The 10,481-nt window shown below is 44.5% G+C and overlaps 1 protein-coding gene across 1 annotated transcript; it reads right to left on the minus strand.

The window, feature by feature from the left end:
• Positions 1-1,088: 1,088 nt before the first annotated feature.
• On the minus strand, positions 1,089-8,498 carry AICDA (activation induced cytidine deaminase). Its single transcript, XM_009687185.2, has 5 exons — positions 8,350-8,498; positions 4,714-4,861; positions 3,895-4,165; positions 3,585-3,700; positions 1,089-3,290 (listed from the first exon to the last, which is right to left on the minus strand). The coding sequence occupies exons 1-5, from the start codon at positions 8,355-8,357 to the stop codon at positions 3,237-3,239; spliced, it is 597 nt and encodes a 198-aa protein (XP_009685480.2). The 5' UTR covers positions 8,358-8,498; the 3' UTR covers positions 1,089-3,236.
• Positions 8,499-10,481: the final 1,983 nt, after the last annotated feature.

Here is a 10,481-nt window from a genome sequence, read left to right on the forward strand (position 1 = left end):
ATGATCTCCAGAGGTCCCTTCCAACCTCGACCATTCTGTGATTCTGTAATAGCACAGCCACAATCTCCATAAGGGGCAGGCTAGAAGCATAAGGAGTACATAACAGAATATAAGCAATAATGAAATATTCCCTATATATGTAATCTAATAAACAATTAGGAAACTATTAGGTTGAAAAAATAATGCTACTACATAATAGTCATCTTCCATGGAGTTATTCTTGATGGAGATGCCTAATGCAGTTGAGGCTGAATTACAATGCCAATTCAAAGAGTATCTTATAAAAAATGATAAAGGATTGGTATATGAGAACAGACAAAGTGCAGTTTAAAAAAAAAAAGTCTGTAGTGGCAGAGCTAAATTTCAATAGCTAAATCACGTAGATTAGCTAAACAGTCTACTCGCTGTTTAATCCTCCTTAGGTTGACATGAAACAGCCTAGGAAGTATTCTGAATACAGTGCATGTTTCTTCATACTTGCTCATTGTATTTATTCTCCTGTTGTATAATATCACCAATTTTCATGTTTTGACAGTCAATATTATTTTGACTATAACAGCATTTAACTAAAAGCCAGCATCTCAATTGCCTTTTTCGAAAATGCTATTTTTTCTAGTAGCTTTCCAACAACTTCATTCGGAAGGAGGGTGGTTTAGTATAGCCCAGTACCAGAAGTTGGAAGACAGAGATCCTTTTTCTATCTCTGCTTTTCCTCTGGTTTTGCTATGTATATTGTCACTACTTCTGTGTCCACTTTGGTCAATTACAAGTCATGAATTTGTATGATAGGCTTGTAATCAATAAATTAGTCATCTTGAACAACTTTTAGCATTTACATCACTGATTTTTTTATAGTATTTCCAAAGTAACAGTGGCCCGAGTGCTTTAACCACCTTGATCTGCTGGGTGACACTGTGAACAACTTCAGAGTTAGTTGAAAAGGATAAAGACTTTTTTTTTTAATAGGATATTGCTAATTTATCTCTTCAAAAATCAGAAGAGTTAGATTACACTTCAGTCTTTTAGGTCAGCTTTTACATCCCTCACCCAGTTAGTCTGAAAATAATGACAAAACCAGAGGCTATACACAAGACCTTTATTTATATATAAATAATGTGCACCATATCAAGGAAATATACAGCACCATGCTTGCAAATTAATGCTTTGCAAAGAACTAACACTGCTATTCCTAGCCCAGATTCCCTGAGATGAGAGTGCCTCAGGATCCTGAAGTTGTAGGAAGCTTGTGATGCACCCAGCTCTGACCTCTGCTAACAGGAAGCTAGCAGGAAGCACTGTGAGAGCAGAGCTCTCCACTGTCTTGATCCTGGCCCATCACCAGAGGAAGCATTGCGAGGAGTGACACAGGAGCCTGTAGCCTTACCCAGAAAGAGAAACAGGGTAGACTAGAGAACTTGCCCTTACCATGAAGGAAATGACAGAGCATCCCCAGAGCATGGGATGCTGACAGTAAGAGCAGGGAAAGCCTCAAGAGATTAAACCATAGAAAGCAATCCAGCTGCAATTTAAGTAGTAACAGGGTGGTAGTAGGGGTGTGGCTATCAACCAATGTCTTCGACCTCCTAAAGACTTTGTCTACAAGACCAGGCTTCTAGCAGTGCTAAATGGTTCCCCTAGTGGAAACAATGATTGTCAGACAGAAGGATGGAAGGGTGTTTTGATTTTGCACCCTACAAAAAGGTTCAGACAGGCTGTACAGCTTTGTTCATGCCAGGTGTTTTGCTGGCCAGGTCTTTGGCCAATCACCAACTAGATGTATCTAGCTAGGGTAGAGGTGGTAAAAGGCCTGAAAAAACAGGACTATGGGACTGCTAGGTTGCCTCCTGCGGAAGACAGCAGGCTAGAGAGGGAGCATATCTCAAGTCTGATTTAGGAGGAAATGCTCAGAGGCTGGAAAGTACCCCAGTAGTGGGAGCTGTGGTGTTCCACCCAGCAGTACTTCAAGAAACAGACAGTGCCTGATCTGGATGCCAATGCATTGTCTAAATGTCACAGCCTCAACCTACACGATTGAGAAATTAAGTTTAAGGGACATTACAATGTGGAAATGAAACATTTTTCCATAGCCTGAACCAATAGATGTATGATGGGAAAATATTGCAGTGGTTGGTGAGTCCTTTTCTGGCTTGATGACAGGCCCACATGCTGATCAGTACTGGCCCAGAGCTGCCATGGTTCCCAATATAGTTAACAGGAATTGAGTGGGCTTCCTATTTCTGCATGGAAAATATCTTACTGGGCGCTCAGAGTTGCAGTTCACTCTTGAAAATGTCATTCAGAGAATTTTTTACTAGTTTCAACCTCTCTCAGGGCATGAACCTGGACCTGTAGCTACTGAATCTCACTCCTTTCTGGGAAAGGGATATTATAGGGACTGGGCCTATGCAGGAGGTTTCGTGATGATTTGATGGATATTCTGATTTCAGCCTCTCCTGTAAGGGCAGCACTATGGGAAGATAATATTGTGGTAGACAAGATGGCAGATCTTTGGAAACTGACAGTTCAGTTGTGGGGTCTCTCAGCAGGTCTTTCATGAAGAGTTAGCCTTGGCTGCTGTTCATGAATTGCCTTCAGCCCACAGTCATCTTACAGAACCTGCTAGCTTCAGGTGAGGTTTTCAAGCTGAGCTAGCTGGGCTGTCCAAGCAAGGTTCTCAGTCAAACTATCCAATAACTGGCCAATTTTGCTGTTAGACATAGGCTAAACCACTTAAAATGCTGGTGGTCTTCAAGAGTCTACCTGCATCTACAAAGATAGACCATCTAATAGGGAAGGACGCTCAGTGCAGCTCTAAGAGACATGCTCCCCAAAGCCCTGGTGGTAAGTGCAGATCAGTGCAGTGTCAGTGAGAACACAGTGAAGCATGCAGCTTAGCAGTCTGTCTGCTCCTGGGCAAGGCTGAACCCAGAGCTCATGTGAGTGAACAACCTAAATTAGCTCTGCAGGGGCCAAAGGAGGGCAAATTGCTCTCTGGCAATGTCACTACAGTCCTGGCTGTTCCCAACTAGCAATGGATAAGGTGTGAATCTAGGGCAATGTGTCTTCAGAAGACCAGCCTAATTTTTCTTGGAAATGAAAAAGTAAGGATAGTCTTATCTCTGGACTTACGGCTGAAAGGAGAGATAAGAAGAGTGAAGATGAGAAAGATCTACTGTGAGGAGTAGAGATGGAGATGAAGTGTTTGTGTAATCTTCTGATTGTTGATGACTTTCACTTCAAAGTCCCAGGGTTTTAAAGGCATCTCGTAAATCATCTACTTCATACAGTGGCTGGAGGACAAAATAGAAGTGATGGGTCAGTTGTCAAGTGAGAAGAAAACTATGAAGATGGGGAATGAGGAAGGAATGGCAGGAGAGGTGAGAGGGAGAAGAGGATGAGGAGAGGGGGACATGAAGGAAGCTGAGGAAAAGAGGCATGAGAGACATGGAAGGTGAAGACACAGGAAAGGATGAAATGACAGATGGTTCAGATGGGCAGCAAGAGGAGAGAGGAACTATAGCAAGGAAGAGAGGAAAAAGCTGAGGGGAAGAGGCACTGGAAGGAGAGGGAGAAATGGCCCTCACCAAGAGGATCCGTCGGAGTTGTCTGGACAAACGGACAGAGTTTTCATGCAGCCCCTCCCAGGCTTTGAAGGTCTTTTCCCTGTTCTCCACAAATGTGTTCCAGCAGTAGAAGTAATCTGTGCAAGGCACAGGGGAGTTAAGAAGTGCTCAGGCCTGCCCAAGGAGAGGATATAGATCACTAGGATCTATATCCTAGGATGACTAAATCACTGCAATCATCTTTTCTGGCTCCTTATCCCAGCTTCTCCCCCATCTTATAGGTCTAACCCCCATAGCTTTCAGTCATCTCTTTCTCCCCTGCCCATCTCACCTTTGAAGGTCATGATGGCAATTTGGGCCCCAGCCCTGTGCAGGCGCCTCAGCCCCTCAGGCTCTGCCTTGCGATCCTCGCAGAAGTAGAGGCGGGCAGTGAAGATGCGCAGGGTCAAGTTGGGATAGGCCCGCAAGAAGTCAGCCACGTGTCGGGCGCAGTCGTAACAGGGGCTCCATGAGGTGAACCATGTGATACGGTAGCAGCGGCCTGGGTCCAGGTCCCAGGCTGAGATGTAGCGCAGGAAGAGCACCTCTACATGGCAGCCCATCTTCATGAAAGAGGGAAAGGGGCAAAGCATGAGGCAGGAGTGAAACAGGCTGTAAGGGGGTGAGGAGGAGGGAGGAATGAGTTGAGTAAAGTATGAAGGGAGGATAAGCAAGGTGGGGGATATGTCTGAGTGTTAGCGCATGGAGGAAGAAGACATTGGTACATAGGTATAGGACTGGCTAGAAAAATGCAGGGACACAGTGATCTGTAGGGATGTACAATAGAGAAAATGGATGGGGGCTGGGTAGGAAATTAGAGGGACTGGTAGAGCAGCAGGGAATATGGATATCTTGCTGGTAGGACAGTTGTGGGTAGCATAAGCTGCAGGTTTACCAGGAGACCACATCCCCCAAATGCTCTGTACCAGTGCAGTGTACATATTCTTGGACACGTGCACCAGTGCCTGCATGGCATTGCTGTTGCAGGCCTCCTCTTCCTGCAAACCAACGCAAAGTGGAGCTGCATCCACCTTAGCACAGGTGAGAACAGGAAGAATAGGAAGGAGAACAGGAAGAATAGAAGAACAGGAAATTGAGGTGTTCCTCATACCTGATTGCGCAGGTATCCAAAGTCCAGGGAGCAAGAAGTGGCACTGTCACGGCGCTTCACAACATAGCAGAGGTAAGTCTCACGCCGGCCCTTGGCCCAGCGCAGGTTCTTGAAGTTGTAGAGGAAGTTTTTCCTCTTCATCAGGAGGCTGCAGGAGAAGATAAGAGAGAATTTACATCAGCCCCATCCTGGAGCCAGCAGTTGGCCATGTCTCTGTTGAGGGCTCAGCACTAAAAATATCTGCATTATGTCCAGATCTCTCAGTACAAGAAGAGCTTTAGTAATTTGAATGGAACGGGCTAGGGAAAGGGTGCAGACATGAATGTGAGGATGAAGCAGGTGACCTTGTGAGTGGAAACAGTAAGAAGTGAATTAGTAGTGATTAGTCAAACAGCAACTACAACTGGGTGGAGTGTGAAACTATCTGCAAATATCCAAAGGATGGACACGAAGGAAGGCAAAGGATGAAGGTATCTGAGAAGAGAAGGTCTGGGAAGACGAGATGGTCTGGAGTTTGATCATCAAGAAATATTCTTTTTGCTGTATGAAATCCTAGCTAGGGAAAGATTAAAATAGACCCTCATTAGAGAGGACTGGACAGAATTTCTTCTCAGCATTGGCCAAAGGATGGAAGGATGTAAGACAGGGGGCTAGGGCAGGGTGCCATACTCTAGGTAGCAGGATACATAATGGGGGTAAACATATTGACATCTCTCCAGATACAAATGCTATTCCTCCATTGGACAAATACAGAGGCTGGCAGGGGCCTACTCCCATGCTTAGGATCCTGCTAGAGAGAGGTAGGGAGTAGGAGCACTGGGAGGATAAGGAAGTCATGACCCTCCTCTAACAGCCTGTTCTCCAAGTGGAGGTACAAAGGTAGCTGAGAACAGCTGTGTTCACTGAGGTGAAATACTTACGTCCCCCACAGCAATGCAAAACAGAAGTGAATGGGTTAAAAATAATCCCATCCTTTGTCATCTTTTCCCTCTGATAGGCTGGTGTTCAGCAGAGAGATGGGGTCAGTTGAAATAACAGGGGGCTGGATTTTCTGGGGGGTCCTCAGGGAGGTGTAGGAAAGGGGAATTTGGGGTTATTGGCAATTTCCTGATTTAAATCTGACAGTCTAAGCAAGGAAAAGTTTCATATGCAAATGCCCTTCATCTATTTGCCATTGTTGCCATAAAGCCTGAGCACTGCAGAGCAGTTAATCTGCAGATAACAGTGGCATCCTATCTACTTCTCCATGACTCTTTTCCAACGTGCACCCTCACAAATGGCCACCACACCAGAGGTGCTCATTCACATAGTCATGCACATTCTCTTGCCATTGTTACCTATTGCACAGACCTGTGTTTTGCTCTCATATAGCACTCCCAATTGTACCTCACGTGTTTCCTGTTAAAATGCTGGATTATCAGAGAGGTACAATCTTCCTTTGTATGCCTTTGCTACCCTGATTGTCTCACAGATACTCAGTCACTCACACACACAATCACTTGTTTGCACACATCCTCTTTCCTGCCATGCGGCCCTCAGCCTGCAGTGCAAAAAAACTGTCTTACTTACACAGAAAGAAAAAACATGCACATAGTCATTTATGACACTGTTTTTACACATAAGCTCTGAGAGAAGAAGATCACATGAGAGTTGTGGCATGTCTTCTGCTAACAGAAATTCCGTAGTGGAGACAAGGCCTTGCAGAATCCTGCATACACTCAGAAGGCAAAACATCCCTATTAAGCAGCTTATTCAGCCCTTCAGCAGCTTCAGGCAGTTCTTGGAGGTCAGTCACCTAAGCACTGTTCCAGTCCTGCTCTGCTGGGCTTGCAGGTTGTGTCACAAGTGGGGCACAAACTGATTTCACTACACTTCATCACCACTCTGGCATTCATGTTGGGTGTGTGGTTCCTCTTCCCATTTTCCTCTTGCACTGCACACTCCTCATCATTAGTTCTGATTTATTTCCCACTGGTATCTCTGACTCTTGGAGCTGCCCTAGTCCTCCATACCTACCACCTAGTGTTCATGCTGTTTCTCCCACTTTGTACAAACACATATGTGCACATGTATACATTCACTAAAACACATGCACACTCTGTTGCTCTGCTTTGGCTCATAAAGCTGTCAACCAGTGATGCATCTCAAGCATCTCCCTTTCAGATGCATTTAACTGCAGGAATGGCGGGGGAAGACTGTCCCTCTTAATACTGAGAGGTGCTAGAGAAGGGTCCCTCTCTATGTGTGACAGATCTCAGGGTGTTCAGAGAGAACTGCCCAGAAATCGTGCAGCAAATGAGCAAGTATGATAGGCCAGTTGGATTGCAAAACTCTTAGCTGGGGTGTGTCACAACAGGAGAAAACAGAGCAGAGAAATTGTGAAAAATGCAATCATTTGTTGAAGAACATAAGCCAGGTGAAAAACAATGAGAACTCCGCTGATGTTTCACCAAAGGCCATGTTGAAAAAATACTCTTCAAAATGTCCAAAAGTTTAGGGAAGAAGGATTTCCTTTTTATTATTTTGTGAAATTTTGGGCAAAAATATTTGCTTTCAAAATGTTTCTGATTTTTCTTCCCACTGTGCCCCCTTCTCCTCATTTTTTCTCTTTTCAATGATTTTGACTCTGCAGAGCAGTGTTTGGTTACCAAAAAAAAAAAAAAAGAAGTGAAGAATGAGAAATGTCCAAAAAAAGAAGAAAAAGAAAATAATGATCGCTTAGGTTATTTCTCAATATTAGAACAAAATGAAGACAGTTCAAGACAATTTTGAATCACAGAAGTAGTTTGTTCACCTAGAAATATTCATTTACATCAGTGCCTGTTTTACCTTCTCTCTGGAATTGACTACCCTAGAGTTTTTTTCCTAGGAAGAATTTCAGAATATGACTGGTCCAAAAAGAAAAATGAAGAAATAGATGTTACTGGGAGCATCTTAGCAGATTTGGAGTTAGGTACAAACAGGTGGTTATGTGCCTCTCCTGTAGCTACTGCCTAGCTCAAAGGAAAGCAGCAAGGATACAAGAGCTGTTATTACATCTAGGCACTGAAGTAGATTGAACAGAGATCATCTCTCCAAATCAAGATTCATGAAGCCAATGCTCAAATCAGAGTAAAGGCTTCTGGGTGTGGGAATGATATACAGTTGCAGAGAGTGATTAGTGATAACTAGGTTGCAGAGTAAGTGTAATGCAAGCAGAGATATCAGTTGTTGGAATGATCTGCACCTAAGAGCTAGGATGAGAGCAGCAGAAACAGAATGAGACAGGAATCTGGTGCAAGAGTTGAGAATGGGCAGGAACTGAGATACTTAAGTGGCACATAGCATCTAAATGTTCATCTTTCTGTTATCTCTCTTTCTTTCTAGAAAGAAAGAATGAAAAGGAACAGAGAATAATCTTGAGAAAGAGAAATGACAGAGAGGAAAAAGAATACAGGGTGACAGACAGTCAAAGAGAGAAAGTGTGACAGACGCAGAGATGGAAGATGTGAGAGCAGGACAGGGTGAAGGAGTTAGAAAGATGAGTCAGATGGAGAAAGGCAAAGGGGCAGTGAGCACCAGATGCGGAGCAGGTTAATTCTAAGAGAAAAACCCTAAATTCTGATTTGAACAAGTAATTGGAGGTACCCATTTTACCTGTCCATGACTGCCAGGGTCTCTCAGGTGATGGGATTTGCAGGGAAGCTGTCTCACAGGCTCCGTCTGTACAGCACTCTGACTTGATGTACAGAAACGTGGATTGCCCTATGTGTCTCTTCCCATTCACCACTATCTACTCCCTTGGCCTCCCCACCCCCAACAGAGTTTCAGTCAGGTGTGGTTAGGGGAGGAGTCAGAAAGGTCTCTGGAGCTGCAGGGACTGAAGAGCAAGGGGTTAGAATGTAAAGGGACATCAGTTCTGAAAGATGCTCAGCCCTCATTGGTTGCCTCCCCCCTACTGCACTTGTCATTGGGCCCTCTCAGCCTGAGAGATAATTCTGAATTAATGTCAATAATATAACGAGGCAGGAAGCATTGTCTAGTGGTTAGCGGGGGCCTGGGAGCTTGTGTACCACTAACGTGAATGTGGGCAAAACCACACTATCCCTCTGGGCCTCTGCTCATGCAGCTGTGTGGTGGAGATGATGACACTGACCGACCTCAATGAGGAGGGGGCAAAGGGAGCCTGTCCAGTATATGCACTGCCCATTACACACCCTAGTGGAACAAAATAGAGGGAACATGAAATTGTTGGGATGCTTCCACCCCTCTCCTCCAATTGCTCTGGAAAGGCCTAGCAGCTTTTTGGTGGCGTGTGGCAAACACCACAGCTGAAGAGAGGAGAGGAAATGGGACACCCAGCTCCAGAGAGAGGCCAGACTGTAATGAGGAAAAATGGAATTCTTGGCCCCAATTTGACACCTTAATACTATGGTGACTGAACCTGTATCAATAAAAAAAGAGCAATAATTAGACCAAAATCATAAAGCTGTATGCAAAAAGGCTACTGGAGAATGACTCAGGCCCCGATCTTGCTGTTTACAGCCAAACCTGGCACTGCAATCTGCAGACTGCAGGATGGGGTGCCAGGACTCTCTATTTGATATCTCATGACAGAGATGCTTGCGTTCAGCAGGCTTGTGGTTATATGCGGTCATGCCCATGTGCAGGATGTACACTCTTCGCTTCGCCAACAGAGCTCTCTGCCCTACAGCCTCCCAGCCTCTCCTCCACAACAGCTCTGCAGCACCTGCCAGAGTGGTTGTAACTTCTGCAGGGCTGAAGGAAAGACAAGACACAGGGGAGCAGCTTCAGCCAGGGAAGGGTGCTGAGGGGATATTCTAATCAGGGGAATTTAGGAGATATTCTAATCCATTTCTCCCTTAAGTGGGGCATGCTCAGTGCTAGGGCTGAGGGACAGGGCTTTTGTTTACCTTGCACTGGGGCAGTTCTTTATTTTTTCTCTGCTTGATGTACTTTTCTTATTAATTTAACTGGCTTTCAGCTTGCTAGAGCTGTGTGAAACCAGTATATGCAAAAACATGAAAAGAAGACATGAGTTGCCAGACCAGAGCGGACTGCTCTAGCCCAGTACCCTGTCTCTGACAGTGGCCAGCAATGCATGCTTCAGAAAAAGGATCTTTACTGGAAGATCTAGGGCTGGAATGTCCTACTTCCTGAATAAATGTCTTCCTGGCTCCACATGAGTAGGGGAGATGCTCGACAAATACACATTTTGTCAGCTGCAAATTTTGCAATTTTGGTCTCAACAGTTGTGGCAAGTATCCTTTTCAAGGACCTAATTCCTAGTGTTTTACTGAAGCCATAACAGTTTGCTCCTCTTGTGAATCTCTGTCCCATGTAACAGAGTCAAAGAGGACAAATGAAACAGATGTCCCTTTTCAGTCTTTGCCCTAGTATTACCCTAGTGACAAATCCCCCAGTTTCAGTCCAAGGGTCCTTCTGCCCCCCTTTCATGTTAGGCTTTTTTTTTTTTTTAATAATGCAAGAAGGATGTTTGTTACACAAGATATAGAAAATAGCAACACACCCTGGGAAACATGCTTCTTAAGATCACAACTGTTGGTATTTCATCAGATAAATTAAGCCAGCTTCAGCTGCATTCTTGTTCTGGCTCCTCATTTCCATAGCCAAGCACTTGCAGAGTTTTTTACATAAAACTTTCCATACTGAATGCAGTAAAAAAACACCTTCACAGCCAGTTTCATCTCTGCCATAAATGAAAGTTGTGGGCAATTATTTTCTCAAAGATTTAATAGACATCATAT

The sequence above is a fragment of the Struthio camelus genome, chromosome 1 (genome assembly GCF_040807025.1).
Source record: "Struthio camelus isolate bStrCam1 chromosome 1, bStrCam1.hap1, whole genome shotgun sequence".
In the NCBI taxonomy this organism is placed as follows: domain Eukaryota; kingdom Metazoa; phylum Chordata; class Aves; order Struthioniformes; family Struthionidae; genus Struthio; species Struthio camelus.